General features: G+C 35.2%; 1 protein-coding gene across 6 annotated transcripts in view; it reads right to left on the reverse strand.

Moving 5' to 3' along the window:
• Positions 1-2,918: 2,918 nt before the first annotated feature.
• Positions 2,919-23,136, reverse strand: part of ERBB4 (erb-b2 receptor tyrosine kinase 4) — a 1,166,318-nt gene continuing 1,146,100 nt past the window's right edge. For 3 of the 6 annotated variants that reach the window (XM_040476135.1, XM_040476137.1, XM_040476134.1), the window contains 3 exons: positions 15,384-15,431; positions 14,301-14,598; positions 2,919-11,274 (listed from right to left, as the gene is read on the reverse strand). In XM_040476135.1, the coding sequence (XP_040332069.1) occupies positions 10,829-11,274; positions 14,301-14,598; positions 15,384-15,431 (792 nt within the window). In that variant the 3' untranslated portion in view covers positions 2,919-10,828. The remainder of the gene's footprint in view (positions 11,275-14,300; positions 14,599-15,383; positions 15,432-23,136) is intronic. The other 3 variants (XM_040476138.1, XM_040476139.1, XM_040476136.1) reach the window with 1 other exon arrangement.

Below are 23,136 nucleotides of genomic sequence, written 5' to 3' on the forward strand. Positions count from 1 at the left end.
ACGTATATGTATAAATACACGTATATGTATAAATACACGTATATGTATAAATACATGTATATGTATAAATACACGTATATGTATAAATACATGTATATGAATATACAAATAGTCCCTGGCTTATAATAGTTCTACTTCAGAGTTTTCAACTTGATGATGGTGGGAAATTGATACACATTCAGTAGAAACTACACTTCAGATTTTGAATTTTGATCTTTTCTGGGGCTAGTGATATTTGAGATAAATACTCTCTCATGATGCTGAGCAGCAGAGACTGTGAGCTATGGATCCCACTCAGCCACGTGATTGCCAGAGTTAACAATTGATACACTTAAACCATTCTGGACCCGTAAAATAATTCTGGATTTCACTTTTAGTACACTATTTAATAAGTTACATGATATATTCAACACTTTATTATAAAACACCAGGCTTTGTGTTAAACTATTTTGCCTAACCATAGGTGAATATGAGTACTCTGCAAGTTTCGATAGGCTAGGCTAAACTATGCTGTTTGGTAGGTTAGATACATACACACACACATGCATTTATTTATTTATTTATTTATTTATTTTTTAGAGAGAGAGAGAATGAGTGGGAGTGAGACAGAGAGAGAGGGCAACAGAGGATCTGAAGCAGGCTCTGCGCTGACAGCAGTGAGCCACAGACTGAGGTGGGGTTTGAATTCACAAACCATGAGATTATGACTTGAGCCAAAGTTGGACACTCAACTGACTCAGCCACCCACGTGCCCCTGGTAGGTTAGGTATAGTAAATGCATTTTTTATTTACAGAATTTTCAACTTACAATGGGTTTGTCAGAACTTAACCCCATCATAAGTCAAGGAAGATCTGTATAAAAATGTGTGTACCTTTCCACAGGACTTCTAAAATTAAATTGTGAATTCAAGTCTTAATTGTGACATTCATTTTGGATTCTAACCTTCTATTCCCTTATATACATCACAACTTTGCCATAAGGTTTTTCCTCTTACCAATATCATTTTAATTGAAGTTTTGACATTGGATCAGTATCAGATTCTGTGCTATGCTTCAGAAAAAGTTAGCATGTAGTAAATCATAGATAATTTGTCAAGTTATTTATAAATTCAGTTTTTCATGTGAGATTTCACCTAGATGAACATTCTTGTATGTAATAATATTGCCAGACATAAGTGTAGTTATATGCCATTTTCTCTGACATGTGTAAGGAACAAGTGGTGCTTTCACTAGGCAGATTTATTTATTTCTTGTTTATTTATTTATTTTTAGAGAAAGAGAGAGAGGGAGGGGGCAGAGAAAGAGAGAATCTCAAGCAGGCTCTGTGCTATCAGTGCAGAGCCCCACATGGGGCTCACAAACCATGGGATCATGACCTGAGCCAAAATCAAGAGTCATTCGTTTAACCAAATGAACCACATAGGTGCCCCTACTAAGCAGATTTATAAGACCCTGAGAAAGGGACGCAATCAGTAGGCTCTCTACATGGTCATTTAAAAAAATAATTCTACTTACTATGCTGCATTTATTTTTCTTGAATGAAAGGACTCTGATTCTCCATCATGGGTGAGTTGCTTTTGTGTAGTTTGAGGGGGCAAAGAGAGGTTTTCAGTTTTATCAGAAGAGCAGTTCTCATGGGACTGATGAAGACAACTGGTGGTCTTAAATTGATTCAATGTGTCAGCATAAAGTGTGGTGTGATCAGAATGAGGTTCTTATTTGCATAGGAAGAAAGAAAAGTGGTTAACTAAGTAGAAGAAAGATATTTAAGTCAGAAGATGCAGCTTTGAGGGTGGCTACAACCACTTAGTAATAAAGGTCACATGACTCTAAATTTGTTATTTTAGTCTTACTTTCCTTATCTAGATGACCAGAAGTAATATGGTGTCACGGGAAATGTCAACTGTACTTTAGAGCATTAGAAACATAAATTGTTTCTCCCTCTTCTTCAGCCTATCAGTTACTTAAAATACATGGTGCCTTGACATATCTCACCCTGAAAGGTATGAAATGACAGTGATTCCAAACTAATGGGTCTCAACATCTAAGGAAGAGAATGTGTTTGTGTCCATGCAAATAGTAGGGGGTGCAATCAACAGGATCTTTAAAGACCCATATCTGAACAGATTTAAGAGAACTTACTCCAGTTATTATGTTGAAAGATATATTTTCTGTCCACTGACTCAGTTAAGATCATATGTCATCCAATAACCATGGTAGTTTGAAAGAATAATAGAATCTTGAATAAGAAGCTATTAGAATCTTAAAGTTCTTACACTTTGGAGGTAGGAAGGAGTAAGAATCAATATTTGAAATAGAAAATTTAGAATAAGAAGCTGAGAGAGGAACTTGTTCACTTCATTAATGTCTCTGAAATTATTCTTACACATTTCCATGGGCTTATCTCAAGTCACTCATCAGTTCATTGACTATTTACAGACCCAGTCCCTCTCCTGCTCTTTAAGCATGGTACTAACATCTGATATTCTTTCTAACAAAAGCTTTGCCAGAAATATTTTTGTAAATTGCAATGGGGGCAGAAATAAAGTAATTATAAAAATATTACTGTTATTTGGATACAACCTACCAAATATTCCATATGTGTGTGTGTGTGTGTGTGTGTGTGTGTATACTCAAAAAAACTCCAACTAGTTAATTAAGCATAGTCTGTGCAGAGGAGTAAGTATGTACACATCAATAGGCATATGCGCTAGAGCAAAACCTATGGAATGTATCACATTCCAAACAACTGAAGAGCTTCAGTCCAAAGAACTAAAGAGTTTCAAGGAATAATAATTGGCATTCATAAATGTGGACAAAAATAAATCCATATTCACATGTTCAAATTATTAAATCTAGAACACATCTTCCTCTTTCCTAACTGGTTTTTCTTATAACAAATTTCCGACACAGAAGAGAACATTTGTTTCATATTTTATTGAATTTCATTTATATTAAATTAAAAATATATTTCTGACAGATTCATGTAACAAAAAGGCAGAACAGTTTTCAAATTGTTCAGCTGGGATGATCAGTATGGAATGAGGCAAAGCAGGTCGCATTCTATAATTGCCTTGTACAGGTACAATCCTTTCCCAAGAGCCAAGAGAGGATCCTTGAGAACTAACTGAAAAGCCTAATTACAGAAATTTAAAATACTGTTTGTCCCTCATTCTCAAATAACAACAGAAATTGGGGGCAGGAAAGGAGAATGGGGTGAAGGGTTGGTGGAGAAGAAAGAATAAGGGAAATTATACTAAAATATACCTAACATTAAAAAAGTTAGTATGTGTTAAGTGCATAATCCTTCATAGATAAAATAGAAAAAAATCAAAATAACATTACACCACACACAATTGGCATCTCCTATTGTGTAAGCGAGTGCAGAGGTTGAACACATCACAATAGCGCTGAACACAGAATCACAAGTAATGTCAAAATGATAACTTCCAACCAAAAGGAAACAATCACAAGCCAATTACTTATATACAAATCAATCCTAAAGACATTATGTCCCAAATAAAGATGTCCACAAAAAAAAAAAAAAAAATCAAAGCAACATGACCCTTATTTACAATGCAACTAGCCATGTCTTTAACAAGCTATAAAAATACTATTCACATTTTCAAACATACAGTAGTAATTTTTGTTTGTTTATTTCAAAAAGGCAGCTAACTTTGAACACTGGGATTTAAATGAAACATCAATGGCTTACCAGCTAGGTATTTTTGCACCCCTATCCTCTGAAGATACTTCACGAGAGAGAGGGCTTGTTTTCTGTTTACAAGTTAAGAACATAAGGAAATGAATACGAATGTATATAATACCTTAAGCCTCTGCCTTTTCTGTGAAATGTCTCCCTTTATCACCTGAACTGATCTTAGTCAACTACTTGGATGCATGTATGAGATGAGTGTTTGAGAGAAGATTTAACATGACTTATTTTTTTGTGCTATGATTTGTCTTGCAAATTGATCTCACTTCCATTTGATCTTGTTATAATGGTGCCTAAGAAAGAGATGAACAACTAGTCATATACCATGTAAAGATGTAGTTTCGACATGCAGCGATGCAAGTCCCTGGTGCTCACAACAGGAAGTGTAGACACACCAGCCAGTGAGGTGTGCATTCAAAGTTAGCTGCCCTCACACAGCTGCTCAGTTTAATAATCGACCCATTTAACAGCAGTACCAATTTATGCTACATTTTTCAAAGTACCTTACTTTAAAAGAACCACTTACATATCTACATTTAGAAAATAACTTCCATACTTGATTACTGGAGTAATCCCAAAAGGATTCTTGGAGTGCTATGGTGTCATCCCCTCACTCCCCCCCTCCCATCCCCTGAGAGATCCAGAAATATACAGGAAAACGACTCTCACATTAGGGAAAAGGAACAACCCCCATTAACTGAAGAATCTGGAAATGGTATTCAAGAACCAGTTTATGTCAATATATAGGAGGTATGATTTCTTTCAAGAGAGCTGCAGGCCTGGGGGAAACATCACATCAGGGATAAAAAAATAGCAGTAAAGGCAAAGTGGTTTGGACAGGTTAGACTATTACCTACAGGTATGAAACTTTGTTTTCTGATATTTGTGTATTTGTACAAATATAACCACTTCTCATCATATGGGAAAATTCATTAGAGCATTGAAATAAAAATGTCCTTAAAGACTAAAAGTGGAGAAAAAAGTGGCAACTTATTAGACTACATGGATTTTCATTTCAGTGAAACTGCCCTCATTATGTATTTGTCAGATAGATGAATGATCCAATAAGGAATGGCAGGTGGTTCTCAAAGCTGAATAACCTTTACCTGTTTGATAATAAGACTCTTCGTTTGTGAAAAAAAAGTTACAGCAGCTGTAAAACATTTGCGATCAGGAATAAAATAAATATGTAAGGTAAATAAGTTAATTGCTTGCAAAACTAACTTCTCATGTGTAAGTTTTCTATGAAAAGATTAAATCTAAGACCTACCAAGTGTATGTGCACATATGTAAATTTCAAGATTCATCACTGGGCTGACTCGACTCAAGTTTCTGCAGAGAAGGATATAGTAAGAGAATTGGTCTTTATGGGAAAAAATAATTTTAATATCATAAAGCATACTCTGTGCAGTAATCGATTTGAGAAGACATTTAAACAATGTCTGCATTGCTAGAATCTTTTACAGAGAAGTCAGGCATTTGAGGGCAGAGGCTAAGTCAGTATTTCACAAAGCAACATGTGGGACCTAAGAGACCCACTATGGCTTCACAGAGGTACAGCATCAAGAGGGCCACTTTGAATTAAGGTTGTAGACAGGTGAAGAGAACAGAGGTGGCTGTGACAATGCGGAAAGAAGTAAGGGTGGTCTTTTTCTTTAAGGTCTAGAGAGATATTACTTTTTCTGTGTTCCTAACAAGATAATCGCTTACTTGCAAAGCTGTCAAGGAATATTTTCCAACGTAAGCAGGAGACACCCCAAGAGGTTGGGGCTTAGAGTGTTTTCAGCTCATAATTGAAAGAAAAGCATTTTCTTCTGCCCAAAATATCACCTGGCTAGAAAGAGGTGAGGCAGGAGTCTGCAAAAGTGACACATTCTACATTTTTGTACCTCTACAAAATCAGCGGGACTTAAACAGAGTTATCTGATATTTTGACTATTTTCTAGAGACTTTCCTTTTAATGAAAAGAATGAAGCAGCCCATGGTGTTAAAAGCCATCTGTCCATACAAACACAAGGGTTCCTTGACCCAACATCATGCCCACAATAGCTTCATGCTGGCAAGTATGGAGAGAACTACTCTTGCAAAGGCATCTCTGGGATTAGAAAAATTATATTCATTCTACCCAGATGTACAAAAGCTATCCCCACTGTGATATCAGTAAAATCAAGGTCCCACTAATAACTGTTATTTTAAAATCACACCTAACCTACAACTATATAATGTCATTCGTTCTTATGCAAATGGCAATCAGGAGATATGAGTCTGCTTTCAGTGTCTGTATGGACTCAAGGCTGCCCTTCGAAGTCCATATACACAGTTGGAGGAACAGCAGAATTTTCTTGCCTATAGCATATACAGTAGAAGTTAGTTTATCTGGATTTCTCACAACTAGAATTTTATACACCTGGACTTCTTGTCTGCAATATTAAAAATCATTGGTCTAATAACTAGAGTCCAAAATAATGGAACTACAGCAGTTTGAAATGCTTCGTTTAGCATTAGTTATCAAAAATTTGTCAATTAATTGCTTCTTTTTGTTTTTGAAAATGGGAGGGTATCGTGGGAAAAATGGACATTTTACAAATTAAATGTATTTTGTTTGCTTACTAAATGGCACCACTCAGTCTTTGTCTCTGCATAAGGTAATAGAACATTCACATTCCCTTTACTTCATTTTGAAGACCTCTTACTTAAAGTCACGTAACATATTTGCCTGTTAAACTCTGCAAGGTGGTGTTTGCAAAAAAAAATTAAATTTTTTTTCTCTTACACTTAATACAATTAAAAATGGTAAAAGAATAAGAGAATGAGAAAAACATTTAATTGCAACGCTTTAAATCAAGTTTTCACAAGTGGAACCAGCTCTTTATATGCCTACTTTCAGCTAAACCTAACAAATAACAATTTTAAGTGGCAAACTTATACTATGCAAAATCCATCCTACATTTTCATATCCTGCATTTTATTTTGTTACATAATATTCTGTGGTTAGTTTTCTAGTTTGATTTATTTAATAATATTAAAATCATTTATTTTCTGAAAACCTAACTAAATCTACGTCTTACAGCATTATCATGGTTTTGCCCAGTTATATACATGCTCTCATGATCACCTTTTCTATTACCTTATGAACTACATACTAGTTAAATAATCAACATTTATAGATGGATGAATAATTCAAGTTTTGAAATAAAGGTTAGATAGTTCTAGAAAACATGTATTTACATCCTTCCCTGTCGGGCTTAAACAATCTTATTTTTTTTTTCTTTTCACTTTGACACTTCAGAAAGTGAGGGGCACATTGATAGCCCCTCTGACTTCATCTAGCAGCAGAACCTCCCAGTTCTTCTACTGGTTTGTCCTTGGCATTGGGAATATGCATGCTTTCCATGTCACATGCTGCTTTTAGAAGGATTTGATACGTACATTGTAACACTTAGAACACTGTCTCTTCTTTTCTGCATCTCAACATACAAATGTTCAGTCATTCTTCCCGATCTACTAAGGAAGAATCTCTTCTTTTTAGTTTGTACATGTTAATGAGATTTCAGCTTGTATTTTTGTTTTCATTCTCTTTCAAGAATATTACTTGAGAAAGAACCCTCATCCTAACCCATGCCACTAAAATTTGGAAAACCAAATGTTACTCAGCCATCCAAGCACCTCTTTATGGTGCAGGACGCTTTGTGGTTCTGGGTCTAGTCTAGAGAACATCTTTTCTCATTTAAGAATTAAAGAATGGTTCTTTAAGCAACCATTTAGTTGTACAGTGTTTCCTTGACTGTAAATAGGATTCCCCAAGATAGGCTAGGCTACAAAATTTGGTGATTTAAACAAATATAGTCTGTGTAATTTTACTACTAATTTTCTTAATTGGTTTTGCATATTTGCATTGATACAATCAGCTTCTGGTATTTGATATCCTGATGTCCTTTGCAGGCTTCAATTGGCATTTTAAAATTTCATTCTACTGGGTTGAATAAGTTATTGTTTTAGAACAGATAAAACTAGTTTTTTCTTCCTTTCATTCACTCTCAAGTATGTTTTTCTAGGAGACAAAAACAAAACAAAAGAGAAATTCTAAAACAACTGAAATCAAAGATGTACTACAGAAAGCATTCAAAAGAAAAAAAGTTTTTGTGAAGCATTTTGGGTCATCTTGGGTTATACTTGAATCTATTTCTAGTTATTAGTGGTAGACTACCTGATGTGTAAGTGTTTTGTGTTCTCAGAATAGAGACTACATCACTGAATACATTCTATTACCTTCACAGTAAAACATTTATTTTTCTTTCCTTCTCAAAATAAGTGATTCTTTTTTCCATATCCCAGTAAAAATCATATGAATATAGCAAATCAGAAGAAAAAAAAATCAAGTTCTAGTATCCAACAAGGGTGCTGTCAGTCGTAAGTTGTTATAGATTTATCTAGAAAGGGAGGCTTATTTCCAAATGTTCATAAGAACTGATGTGAAGTCCCCTTCCTCTGGAGACTCCTCTAAATGAGTGGGAAAGTTTGAAGATGTTGGGCTTTAGCCCCTGAGTCATTCCGTGTCTTCAGCCCTGAAAAGTTCATGGTTGAACATCACTGGAAGGGTTCTTACAAACCTCTCCCTTGCTCTATTTCACTCTTATAGCTTACCTGATTTCTCATAACTTAGTAAGAAACCAGTTCCAGCACCTCCAAAGTTCTTGGCCAAAGACCAAAAACCTGCTGTTGACTGAGAATCCAGATAGGCCAATTAGCCAGTGAGGCAATATCCTTCTAGACCAGTACGTGTTTGGATGGTAACACTGAAACGGTCGTATTAGTCAACTTCAGTAACTTGTAGGTTGTTTAATTCATGTTTCAAATGGATTCATGGGAGATCTTCTAACAAACAACTGATTTTATGATGACCACTCACAAAATAGTCCATAAAATCTTATTCCTTGGACTTATGGGGAAATTCAAATGTCATTCCAAATAAATCCAGACTTAAAATCATTAAGTTAGGGATAATATTGTATTTATGTTGATGTTCCCCATTTACACAGTGCTTTTAGTAGACTCTAAATAAATATCAGTTGAAAAATAAGGGTGTTGAATGGATGGATTGATTTACTTTTTCAAAACAGGCAGAAACCTAAATCTCTTTCCATTTTTTTCTCTCTCTAAACTCTGTTTTACCAATGGAGATTTTTAGTCTTGTTGCTTTCTTTTTGGTAATATACTTGAATTTGATCCCAACATTTTAACATTGGGAAAAAAAAATAATCCTAATGATTGCCCACACAGATTTTCCTAGAGAGACTACCCAATTTTCCTAACTGTTGACCTTATTAGGTCTCTTGTTCCTGGAGACTCATTCCTACTATTTGTTCACATTGCTCATCTTAACTCAGTAGGTATTCTTTTAAAAAGATACATAAAAAGATGGTTCTAGAAGTAGGATGATGTGTTAGAAGAGAGTGTTATTATACAAAGTATCAAAAGATTAGTATGTTGGATATTAAAATAATTACATGAGAAATTTTTCACCTTTATTTACAACTTTTGACCCAAGAACCTATCTATAAACTGCAAATGTTTGTGTATTTCTTTTTATTATACCAATTTATGTGCAAAGAGTTACCTTCTACTTAATATAAATAGAGTCGCATACTAGAAATTCCATGGAATCAAGCCAATCCTTACTTGCATTCCTTCATGTGGAGTATACAAACTGGATAATTTTCTTTGCGTAGCAAATATGATATCACTTGTAGATAATGTGCTGGACCTCTCACCATATTCTCTTGATACTGTTCCAAAGTCCTAATTTGCTTGGTTTGGCATTTCCACAGTCTTTCCTTATCTTAGCTCTTTTAAAAATGTACTTAAATTAGTTATTTTGCTGGTTGCTTCCATATTGCTTCATTCAAAATCCAAAATGGAGTTCAGAAAGAGAACAAATAAAATTATAGCTTAAGTGCAAACTACATTTCTGAGTTTCTGTCAAGTAGACATACCCAATCCAGTGTGTCTCTTCCAGTTCAATGGATTCCCCATTGGACCACCCCTGAAAGTGTCAGTAGTTTTCATGAACCACACAGAACTGTCTCTTAGTTTCCCTTTAACTCTTTATATTCCAACTGCCTATTGAGTACTGTCATTTATGGAGAAGAAAATGTTGACGAGTGTAGAGGATGTGAGGGGTACATATTCAATAGATTTACATTACATTTGACTAATATCTTGGCCTCCCCTTCTAATTTTAAAGACTATAATATTTAAAATAATGGCCATTCCACCATATTAAAATATTTTTTACAATGCTGTCAATTTATAGCAACACATGAGAAACATTGATGTAAAAATATTTGCAATTAGAAAGTAAAGTCAAAATATAGGAATAAAAGTAATATAAAAGGACAGACCGAAACAAAGCAAAACAAAACCCTCCAAACATAATTACTAGCTATAACTTTGAGAGAGATCTAAAAATTATGGAAGCTGAGTTGGCCATTCTTGCTTGTCAGGATAGAAAGTGTTGAAGAAACAAACTAGATTTTCAATCTCAGTTACTATCATATGTTACAGAAAAGTTTATCCTTTTTTTTCTAATGGAAACTTTATTAGGATTTCCAAAGTTACTGTAAATGTACACATCAGTTCCTGTAGATAGGAACAGATAGCATGGGTCTTTCAAGCATCTGCGTTAAAAGAAAGAAAGAAAGAAAGAAAGAAAGAAAGAAAGAAAGAAAAGAAAGAAAAGAAAGAAAGAAAGAAAGAAAGAAAGAAAGAAAGAAAGAAGAAAGAAAAAGAGACAAAAAAAGGAAAAAGTTGAGAACTAGCTTGACAGCAGGCAGTATTGCCTTATATTTGCTGGTCCTTCCCTAGCTGTTCCAGTCTCCTGACCAACCCATGCAGAGAAATGAAGAAACAGTGTGGTTCCTCCTGTCTTTCTCTTTCAGTTCTTCCTTCTAATGTTCAAGTTAGATGAGCACATGACTATCATTGCATCTCTATATCTTCCACTGGGAAGTGTCAAAACTACTGGCCTTGGGAATAGAAGGAAGACCATAAGAGAAAGAGAGGCGGCAGGGAAATTGGAGCGGGCGTGTCTCTATCTTAAAGCCACCGCTGAGCTTACACCACAGTGTTTCGGTGTCTGTAGGGTGGAGGAGGCAGCACGGTGCCTGGCTTCAGCGAGAACTCAGAGAGGTATTCAGGATTCTCTGCCACAATAGGCCGGATCCGTCCATTTTGTTTATAAAAATATTTTGTGCTGTACTCCTGCAGGTAGTCTGGGTGCTGAAGGGTGCTCCGGGGTGGCAGGCTGTGGTTCCAGTAGTCAGGGTTGTCGAATGCTTTCTTGGCCTTCTCTGGCACAGACAGTACATTGTTCTTCAGGTACCCGGCATTCCCCAATGCGTTGGCAAAGGTGTTGAGGTATAGTGGCTCATTCACATACTCATCCTCTGCCTTGGGAGGACCGTTGGAAGCATTGTGATATTCGGGATTATCCAAAGCTTGAAGGTCTCCATTTTTTCTCCGAGAAACAAAAGGGTTTTCTTCCACAGGGTTCAGGTATTCTGATGGAATACAAAAATATCAGTTAATATCCACTTTCTGGAAAATGTTTATATAGGATGGTTAGCTTCTTGTTCCAGAACAATGAAGCCACAGATTTGTCTTCATGAATTCTCAAGAAAACTATTTTGTTGATTACCTATGTTGATTGCTTGGTTGATTACTTGTGTCATATGAAAAAAGAGTAAGTGGGCCAAAACTCTTAGTGACTAAATAAGGCACCGCAGGCCAGAAGCAGAGTTCCTGTCCCCTAAATTGTTCCTTTTTTTTCCCAATTGTATTTTTTATCTCCTATATATGGGGCCACTTGTTTAAATGCTTCTGTTTTCTAAAAGTCGGCATTCTTTTTTTTTTTTTTATTTTTTTTTTCAACGTTTATTTATTTTTGGGACAGAGAGAGACAGAGCATGAACGGGGGAGGGTCAGAGAGAGAGGGAGACACAGAATCGGAAACAGGCTCCAGGCTCTGAGCCATCAGCCTAGAGCCCGACGCGGGGCTCGAACTCACGGACCGCGAGATCGTGACCTGGCTGAGGTCGGACGCTTAACCGACTGCGCCACCCAGGCGCCCCGAAAAGTCGGCATTCTTTTTGTTGGAAAACAAGACAATCTATCAGGGTTAAATAGCTTTTAAATGCGAAGAAATTTGAATTTTTAAAAGGATATTGAAAAATCAAAATGTCTATAGCTTAACTCCATGCTAAGATGAATGGATGAAGTGAAGGAATAGCAGTTTTTAGTCTGTGTGGTTTGCTGTGATGCTCATATAGGTAAAATAGATTTGATTACAGATGTTTCATAGAAAGCCTGATGCATAGGAAAAGAAACATCTAAGGAAAAGACTCAACTGATAAAAATACCTGATGGACATCTAACATCATTAAATTGGCATGCCTTACATATGTTTAAGACTACATATGCTTAAGAATAAAGTATAATTATACCATTTACTTCCAAGGGCTGACCATCATCACAAAATAGCAAACTATTAGTTTGAATCATATGAAATGACTGTTTTGTAGGTGGAAACCAGTCACAGAGTGGCTATATTGTATGATTCCATCTAATAAATCAATATGAAATAGGAATTGACACAGAATTTTTTTAAAGGTTGTTAACCAATACTTTTCCCCTTAAATTTAATTCCACCTCTGTGTATATAGTATACACATCTACATAGAGTAGACCCACTTTTTGTCCTCTCTTTTCACTGTATCCACAGAAATGACACTTTACCTATTCCTATTTTGGTGTTGGGCCAGGAAAAGGGCACAATTGTTGAGATGCCATCATTCTGAAACAAATTTTCTACCCTCTATACTTAGCTTGACAAGTAGAGAAAAACAAATCATCAATTCAGGGTTATTTTTCCCTGGATAAAGGACTGCTGGATATGGTTAAGTATTTAACATCCTGTGCAAGTTAAAAGATAGTAATGACTAGCCCACAATCATATACAGAAATTACAGGAACTAACATCATCCTCACAGCAATCCTATGAGCAAGGAAGACAAGCTGTAGCTTTTCAGTTTTATAAACAGGAAACTGAGATTAAAAGATGTATTAAGGATACAACTAGTATTGAACTAGATAGAATTCAGATCTAAAACTCCTATTGAACAATCTCATTCTACTGAACTGTTTTCATTATTGTCCCTAAAGAAGTAGGGAGAACTTTTCACTTCACAACATGTTGGAATTTGAATGGTTCTCAAAGCAACTGTCATTTTAAGAACAATGTATGTAAAAACTTACACAGGAGGCAGAATTTGATTTTCCCTACCAGATTCCTGAAAGCGGAGGAGTGTCTGTCTATACTAAAATTCTTTAGTCTCTGAGAAGCAGGCTGGAGTACAAAAATCTTTTATGGAAACTTGTATTCAGAGACAAAATCTAGGGAGGCTCTACATTGAGTCTATATTGACTGGTTTGTGTTTTCTTAGAAAGTTCATGTTACTTTACACCAATGGAATCTACTTATGTATTGTCCTGATGCAAACTTGCATAGCCATGTAGCTATAAATGGAGAAACAACTCTATGGTTGAGCTCAGGATCTTCCCAGAGAGTATTCTACTTTTGGGGGAATCTGCCAAATCTTCTCGAAACCTACGTGTGTGTCACTACTATCTTACATACATCTAGATAGATAAACTTTAGTAGGTTATTTACAGTTTGAACTTAGGGATCCCTTAGTTGCATTTTATAAAAGTGAATATAACCATATAATCAGGAACATAATGGACCCTTGTAGAGAGTCTTAAAGTTTACTTGACACCAAAGACTCTAGGACACAGTAATCAGTTTTAAATAACAATCATCCATCTTCTCCTTTTGTGATGCTGTTTAACATGGAAGGAGAGTGGCTTTTTCAAAAGTGAAATGTCACTTGATTTGGATGTCTAACATTTCTACTACCAGCTCTGTAAAGTTATCACTGTACTTTGTAGAACCACAAACTGAATATTTTCAAGACATGATGGTAGACATACAAGTAAACACAGTGTCAGAACTTTAACATTTGAAATGTGTCATACGTCATACAAGAAATCATAATATTCTATAATGAACAAAGTCATTCTGATGACACAAAATTTTAAAGAATTGACCAAATATTTTATTGGTGCCATGAAAATACCAGTCTTTATGATCTCCAATATGAGTCCAATAAAGTAATGGTTGTGAAATCTTGTGATATGTTACCTCACTCAAATATTTCAATAAAGATATGTTTAGATCAGTGCTTCTCAAGCTTGATTATGTATAAAAGTCACATAGGGATCTTGTTAAAATGCAGATTTCTATTCAGGTGGTGTCTGAGATTTTGATTTCTAAAAAATCAGAATGCAATTCTAGATGTTGTAAATGCTATGGATTTGGATAGCATACTACATAGAGCAGCACCTTAGGCCTTCTCTGGGTCACAAATGTTACCCAGTCCGGTGGTTTGTCAATTTCCCTTCTATACTTTGCTTATTTTGATGGGAGTGAATTTTGAATGGCAATCATTTCTGAACATTCTGTTTGTACCTTGTTTAGGTTTATCTCGCATAGGAGTCATGTAACCTTCTTCATCCAGCTCTCCTCGTGGGCTCCGTTCTGGGGCAAACACCGTGGGGTCAGCGCTGTACCTCTGGGTGCTGCTATCCTCTGGAACATGGGGTGCCACTGGCTTGCGTAGGGTGCCGTTGCAGCAGGAGTCATCAAAAATCTCGGCTGTAGCCCCCTGAGCAACTGGAGCTTCTGGGATTGTGCTGGTCGTGGCTCTGTACGGCACAGGCACTCCTTGCTCTGCAGCAAACCCCCCGTCTCGGTATACAAACTGGTTCTGTCAATAGGAGAGACACATTTGGATGGAAGTTAGTATTAGGAATAGTTGTAAAAAAAAAACAACCCAAAGGATATGATATCTTGTCTTTTAGATAAAAGTCAGAGCGTCTTAATTGAGTTTTTTCCCTGAATGGCTAACAAGCTTGGGTTACAAACACCTAAAATTCCAATTTGGTTTTTAAAGTAAATCATGGGGAAACAATTTGGAAATAAATATTTAAATTTTACTGACCACCTAGCACATGGCCTAATAAAAAGTGTCTCATATTATTTCCCTACAGTTGCCAATTTTTTATATAAAATTCGTATTTCGTGACATGGAAATGCTATTGATTGTAGACAGTCGCCATTAAGAACAGAAGCACAGTGATGCCATTTGGATGATGATATGTCCTTATTGCCTTCTCTTCTGTGGTCATTCTGACTTTGAGTCTCCAAGTACCTAACTAGAGAATCTTCATGGAGACTCTGACTTTTTCGCACACAACCTGTAATCATGGGGGGAATAAAAGGTAACCTCCTCAACCGGAAGCATAATTATGAGTCCAGGTAAATCCCTCAGGTAAAAATCAAAAGCTACTGTTGATGCATGATATCTCAACTTTGGATTATCTCCTGAGATAAAACATATCCACAAAGCCCAGCTATATAATCTACAGCAAATTATGAACTCACTGTTGGCAAAAGCAAAATGAGGAAATTATGGAGAGACAAGAGAGAAGAAACATGATAAGCGAAGACCAAAAATACAAAAAAGATGAAGGTTGATTGTGAAATACTTACTCCTGACATGGGGGTGTAGGCAGGAGGAGGGCTGTGTCCAATTTCACTCTAATAGGAAAGAAAAATGGAATGATGGATATAATAAGAGGTAATATGAATGAAAAGAAAAAAAAAAGCCGCATGAGTTGTATGAACCAAAGAGGAAAACATGCACAACAGTGAAGTTTGCTAAATGGTAAAATTTTTATGCATCCTGACTACACGTGAGTCTATTTATGTGTTTTGAGAATGTGAAATATTTTAATTCAATCCCTGAATAAAATATACAGAAAAAGTGAAATTTTTAAATGGATTAAAAACTAAGTTGACCATGAATATTTTTCTGATTAACCCTAGAAGAAAGATAAAGACAGTAAATAATTAAATATAATTTTAAATAAAGAACCATTTCCTTCCTTACATGTTATATGACTGAAATGGCCACATGCCACAGCACTGGTTTTCCCTTGTAAAAAGAAACTTATCTAGAAGGAGATAAAAGCAAATTTCAATTTTCCTTGAATGATTTTTACTATCAAGTTACATTTGTTTTTCACCATTTCAGCAAAGGGTCAACTTCTTAGTCTTTCCTTTAAAAAGGTGCGTACTATCAAACCATAAGAGATTCTTAAATACAGAGAACAAACTGAGGGTTGCTAGAGGGGAGGTGGGTGGGGGGATGGGCTAAATGGGTGATGGGCATTAAGGAGGGCACTTGTTGGAATGAGCACTGGGTGTTATATGAAAGTGATGAATCACTAGCTTCTACTCCTGAAACCAATACTACAAGGTATGTTAACTAACTTGAATTTAAATAAATTAATTAAAAAACTAAAAAAGGTACACCTATTTTCTCTTCAAATAGTCTTATTTTTTTGTAAGTTAAAAAAAAAAAAGGAAGGAAATCTTGGAAAATTAATTCCTTTCGTGGAAATATGCTTTATATATATTATTTTCATGTATTTAGAATCCGTTAAAATTAGATTTCATTTAAAAAAAAAAAGGTATCTGGGGCTCCTGGGTGGCTCAGTTGGTTAAGCATCCTACTTCAGTTCAGGTTATGATCTCATGGTTGATGGGTTCGAGACCCACATTGGACTCTGTGCTGACAGCTCATAACCTGAAGCTTGCTTCAGATTTTGTGTCTCCCTCTCTGTCTCTGCTTCTTCCCCGTTCATGCTCTCTGTCTGTCTGTCTCTCTCTCAAAAAATAAATAAACATTAAAATAAGAGCATCTGTATTCTTATAACTTAATACTCCATCCTATGGGTTAAAAAAAGTGGATACAAGAATATGATAAAATATTAAGGACAATATTCCTTGGGATAAATAGAGCAGGTTATGTGAATATCAACACTGTTTCTTAATATACATATCCATTAAATACAATTTTTGAGAACCTTAGTCTACTAAGCCAGGCCCTTTTCTAGACACTGGAGATCATAAATAATTCAGGTAAAAACAACTGATGTTATGAAGCTTGCATTTTCTGCATACATGTATGAAACTTGGCTAAGTATTATTCCAGGCCAATGTTTTTACAATTTAGAGGTTCATAAAACATTCTAAGCAGAATGTGGTTCCATGGAGATTAACTGTTTAATGTAAATTAATAACAACTGGATAACACAATTTCCTATAATTAACTGGACTAATCAAGGGACAAGGTCTGAACTCCTACATGAAGTTTACATTTCAACTCTCCCCATAACTGAGTCATCTGCATGATGGCGTAGAAAATACTAATCTCTTTCCTTCTCTCATGACATAACTAGGAACGTATTGAAGATCATGATGCGGAAAAGTAGAGATATATTTAACATGCTATACATAGGAGGTAGTATTGTCTAGTAGACACATTGTTTTATGATTTGTTAGATATTTTAGCCCCAGTCCTAGTTACAAGTGTTGTGATAAGTCAAGAAACATCTCAGACCCTCATTTTTATCCTTGTCCTCTGTCTTACTCTTAGTGAATACAAAGAAAAATGGTATATATAAGTGAACTTTGTAAGCTCTGCACTACTAAGCAAATAAAGAGGATATAAAAAAATTAAATATTCACATATGCTAAATCAGATTTTTAAAGTCAAGCAATCAAAATGCCAGAGCTACTCATCAAAGACACATTTAAAAATGTTTACCTGTTCTCTACATCACCTTAAATACAGGTATATTTTGTTATCCTTTAGAAATGAAGCTAAATACATTTGCTCGTAAAATTTGGGAGGAATTTGCTGCCAGTGATATGCAAAACAGAGGGATGGTATGGGAAAAATACGGCAACTGCCTAGTGGAACTTTATCGTATCTTCAACCTTGGTCTTGTCCTATCATTCAACCCCGATTATTGAGCAAGCATTTAATGAATATGCTGGAGATACCATTAGGCATCAGGAGAGACATGACCACTGGCCTTTTGCAATTTACACTGAATGATCAAATATTACCTGAGATTATTAGAAGAAAAGACAAGAGTAAAATGAAACTGCGGTGAATTTATTTGAATTCTAAGATTACATATTAGAAGAAAGGTATTCCAAAATATTAGTAATTACTGCTGTTCCTTTGGCCTCTAACCTTCCAACAATTGCTGTACTGGTTTGTGTTTGACTAGAATCACAGCTTAGGAAACAGCACTGACTGCTGTACATTTTGCATTTTATAAAACTTGAGGGATAGATGATCAAAGGAACAAGTTACAAGTCATTCTTCATCAGGAAATACTTTATTATATATATTCATTACGTGAGCTGGACTGCCTTCAATTGTAAAGATGCTGTGTTAAAAATAACTAGATCTGTTGAAGAGAGGCCATGCCATATTAGAATGCAGGCACTGTCCCTGCTTTGACAAGTCTTTCCGTCAGCAACCTGCCAAATCTATATCTGGACACACTGCCAGATACCATCACAGTAATAGGAGTGTCTTCATGCTTTTCCTAGTTTTCTGCATTAAAATGGAAAAAAATGCTAGGCAAAGTCCCTTAAGCATTCATTGTTTTTAGGGTTACTGGCTGCTTTTTATTTTTCTGTTTTCATTTTTTTCATTTGCTTTTTTTTTTCTTTTCTGTTTTCCATGATAAAAAGCACCTCATTCATTTCCCCCTGGAAGGGCAATGCAGCTACAAGGGAACATCTGTGAGGCCAATTAGCTGGGCTGGAAATGTGATATAATTGTTGTTTAAATATATTTAAATTACATGTTAATCACTATGTCATAATTTATAGGCTTTGAAAATAACTTTTTGTACTTGAGAGCCAAGCCAGATTTTACTTGTTTTTGCTGTTTTTAGTTTATAACAAGCTCTTCTCATTTCCCGCCCCTCTCCCCCCAATTCCCCGCACTTGAAGAGCTAAACTTTTAATATTGGAAAGAATGACAGCTGCAAGTAAATTGGTGGAGTAAAAATTAAGATCCCCATAGTCAGAACGAGCTGGAGTGACCTTAAAGTTTTAAGCAGAACAAAGCAGTGCTCTCAGTTTAAAGGCTTTTGTTTTCTCATTGTTCCACTTTCTGCTGTCCATCAAAGCCCAGCTTTGTGGATCTTCTGGAAATACTGGGTGCATCTGTTCAATTAGCTAGTGAGGGGATTTACTGTCAGCAGGACAGAGATAGAAAGACGTTAGTTATAAACTGGCAGGTGATAGGGAGTTTGTTTCTGGTGGGGGGATTTGTAAGGGTGATAGAGAGTCAAGTTTAATTTTGTGGCCCTGTCACTGGGACATTGTATGATTAACTTGGACTGAAATGCCAGAGGTTATAGAGAAGGCAAACATCAGCAAATGTATCAAATACAGTGTTCAATGCACTTTACATACATCATGTCCTGAAATTATCTTTCATTTGAATTATAAAAATGCAAAACTTTGTCTTATTACATGCACTGTATTTCTCATATTTATTGTGTTCATTAAAACATTATATTGTTAAATATTATCCCTGGGAAATTTTAAACCAGATGGATTTCCTCTTTAATATTTTTTTAAAAATACGATACAAATCTATGTTCTTAGGAAACTAACAAAAATACATACTTAATGACTAACTTCTACCTGAATTAAACATGCACTTAGGGGCGCCTGGGTGGCTCAGTCGGTTGACTGTCCGACTTCGGCTCAGGTCATGATCTCACAACTCATGAGTTCGAGCCCCGCGTCAGGCTCTGTGCTGACAGCTCAGAGCCTGGATCCTGCTTCAGATTCTGTGCCTCCCTCTCGCTCTGCCCCAACCTGTTCACATTCTGTCTCTGTCTCTCTCAAAAATAAATAAACATTAAAAAAAATTAAAAAAAAACCATGTACTTAATGAGAGTTTTGTTTGGTTTTTTAACTTCAGATAATTGTTCCTATCAATATTAACTATAGGATTAAAGTTTCTAGGGCCAAGAAATACGCTAAATCCTTTTAACTAAAACAGAGTGTGTCTCTGTAAGATGTTACCAATTCATCAGCACTAATTTGTTACCAAAGCACTTCCACATGTAACTATTAAGGATTCTCAATCTTTTATCCTCCTTGTCACATATTCATAACACTCTGATGGGCATTTTCACATTTTTACAGGTCAGGTAGTAGACAAATAAAATGGTTTTTGCATTATGTACGATTTCTGATATATGGGTGTAACATATATTTTTTTCACAACTGAGTTCAACATACAGAGTTTGAGACATCTATTTAGAATCTTCATTTTTCATAAAGCTGGAATCCAGAAGAAAGCAAACAAAATGTGTCCATAGACAAAAAGCCAGTAAGAACTGAGAGAAACCAAACAAATCTAGGCAGCTGGCTCACACACACACACACACACACAGGCACACACACATATGTATATATAAATCACACAAAACATCTTTTGTCTATTTATGTTATGTGTTTATTGGCTAATGGACTCATCTACCTTCTTGGTTTGATTCTGTGAGATGCTGCTTTTTGGATCCAGGAGTAGAAACTTCCAGTTAGAAAATAAAGTCATGGGATGTAACATACGGCATGGAGAAAATAGTCAATAATACCATATTAACTTTGTAAGGTCACAGATGGTAACTACAATTTATTGTGCTGCTCATTTCACAATGTATACAAATGTCGGTCAAATCACTATATTGTACATCAGAAAATAATACATATTGTATGCCAATTATACTTCAATAAAAAACATGGATGTTGTTATAGATATTATTTTAAAAATTCTATGTGTCTTTGATAATCAAGAAAAAAAGCATTGGGAACATCATGAGAAATATAATACTACACTCCAAATTTCAGAATCAACCATAAAGCAAACTTAAATATGGGATGATTCACACTCGTTAATAAAGAAGAAGAAGAAAAAAAAAGAATCACCCGGAAGAAAAAAATAAAAAAAAATTAAGTTTTTACTCTCTCACTCACAAAATAAATAAATTAGCAATAATGATATAATAAATAAAAATATATAAAACCATATAATATTAAATAGATAAACAAATAGTTAATAATAAGCCTGTGATTCAGTTGAAGGAATATTAACTTGGGCTCTTATCCTTTGTTCAGTTTTCATTAACCTTGGAACATCTTATCCCTCTTGTATGTCTCATCTACTCTATTACTGAAAAGAAATTTTAATAAAGGGAGGGTATGAGTGGAATCAGTAAATATGAATGGGAGACAATTCAGAATTTACAAAGTAGAGAGGCATGGTGCCTTTTATCAACATTAATAACTCTACTCTCCTAACTCAGATCTTGAAGTCCAATTAATCACAATGTGTATTCTATTTCGTAGATGAATAAATGACTACTTTTAGGCCAACTGAGAAACAGGAAGAGAGACCATACGCCAGAGACTATTTTAGGTTTTATTTATTCTCATAACCTTTCAAGGTACATATCGTTACTAAAAATCATGATGTCCATTTTACAGATGAGAAAACTGAGGACCAGGGAAGCTATAAGTTCCTCCCATGTACACACAGCCATTAGTGGCTATCTAAATCTATTACCCTTTTATTATGCCACATGTAGAACCCCTCTCTGCCCCTGCACAGTGCTTCAACTCTTCTCTCACATGAGTTCTCATGGTTTCTTTTTCTTGTGAAAAATTAATTTCAAGGAGGACTTTGCCTCACTAGCCTTAGCCATAAAATACTAATGATGCTTTATAGTACCACTCCTCCCAGCTTATTTGCATTTTAATGTACTACAAGGCCTTAAGCTGAAAAGGAAACTATAAGTAGAATGTGAAGAGCTCATACAGGAGATGATGGATAAATAGATACAGATAGATAGATAGATAGATAGATAGATTCAAAGATTTTCTGTGACAGCACAATTGCTTATGATTTATTATTCCTACTCCACGGCTTAGTCAATAAATTCCTCTTAACTTGACTAAAGGTAAGTAAACTATTATATCTCCAAGAAATAACTCCTATACTCTTTCCAAATATCCATAAAACAAGAGGATATTCCCCTTTAACATATTCATGGCTAGATGAGTCAATAAAATGAAGCTGAAAATTCCTCATTTTGTACCTTGTTTCTTTAAGTCTTTGCTGCTGTTATGTGAAAAAGTCAAAGGACATTATTAGCACAGTCAAAAAAGAAAGGGTATAAGGAAACATGATTTTACATAAGTGCCAACATTCCTTAGCTTCATTCAAGATAAACAATAAGACTTTTGTCACCCTTCTTGAGATTAGTAATCACATAGAATTTATATCTCTTTATCCTGGTGCATATTCTACATTTTTTTGTTGGTTGTTTCATTGGTTGGTTTCTGGCAATTTTCTTTTGCATGTCATATTTATTTTCAGAAGTGTGTTATGGTATTGAAACATTTCCTAGTTATCACTTAGCTTCTAGTTAACACATGCTGCTAGAAATCTAAAGAGAACTTCTATAAGGTTTCTTAAAGACCTCTTACCAGTTCATTTCAGTTAGAAAAAGTATGGATATTTTTCCTAATTTTTTAACCTATCCATAAGAACAACTGGTTCAATTGCAGTATCTACGTTTAAGAGTAAAAGTGAAATCATTAAGAGTTTACCATGTCCAAATTCTCGGGAAATCTGACAAAGTCTTTAAGAGAATCCTAAAATTGCCTCTCTGCTTGAGTGTTTCATAACTTAACATCATGAAGATTATTTAATGAAGACATCTTAGTACACAGACAATGCATTGAGGTCAGGAAATTCTGAAGACAACAACGCACAGTCCTGGAACAAGTGGTCACCTGTGGGCTTCTGCCACGAAGGTTGTATTCTTGAACTTCTAGCCACTATGCCATGAGACCTTCAACAAACTCCTAATCTACTGGGCCCCCAGTTTATTTATCTCTGAAAAGAGAAACTGGACTATGGGATAGGTAGTGAGAAAACGCACTTTTAACTGACAAATTATTTGTATATAAAATGAATATTCTGCCTTAAGCCTACACCATTGTTAAATACTGTAAAATGTGATTAACATGATAGCAAAAGCATCTTATAGACTCTTCTTACTTAAATCTTTTCAAAGTATATGAAGCACCTTTTCTTTCTTTTTTTTTCTAAATGGAGTATTTATAAAGTATCACTTAGCCTATATACAATATATGACTGCATATTCTTGGGAAACAAGACCATGTTTGGATGGTGACTAATGAAAATACAATTGTAAAATGAAGTATTATAATTTAAACTTTTCATTTTACTCATGAAACACTGATTCTCTAAGAGGTTAGGTTAATTGTCAAATCACATGTCTGACAGTACTAGAAATAGGGTTCCCAGAGTCTCCATCTAATGTACATC

Source organism: Herpailurus yagouaroundi, unplaced genomic scaffold (genome assembly GCF_014898765.1).
Source record: "Herpailurus yagouaroundi ecotype Mexico unplaced genomic scaffold, PumYag 140, whole genome shotgun sequence".
In the NCBI taxonomy this organism is placed as follows: Eukaryota; Metazoa; Chordata; class Mammalia; order Carnivora; family Felidae; genus Herpailurus; species Herpailurus yagouaroundi.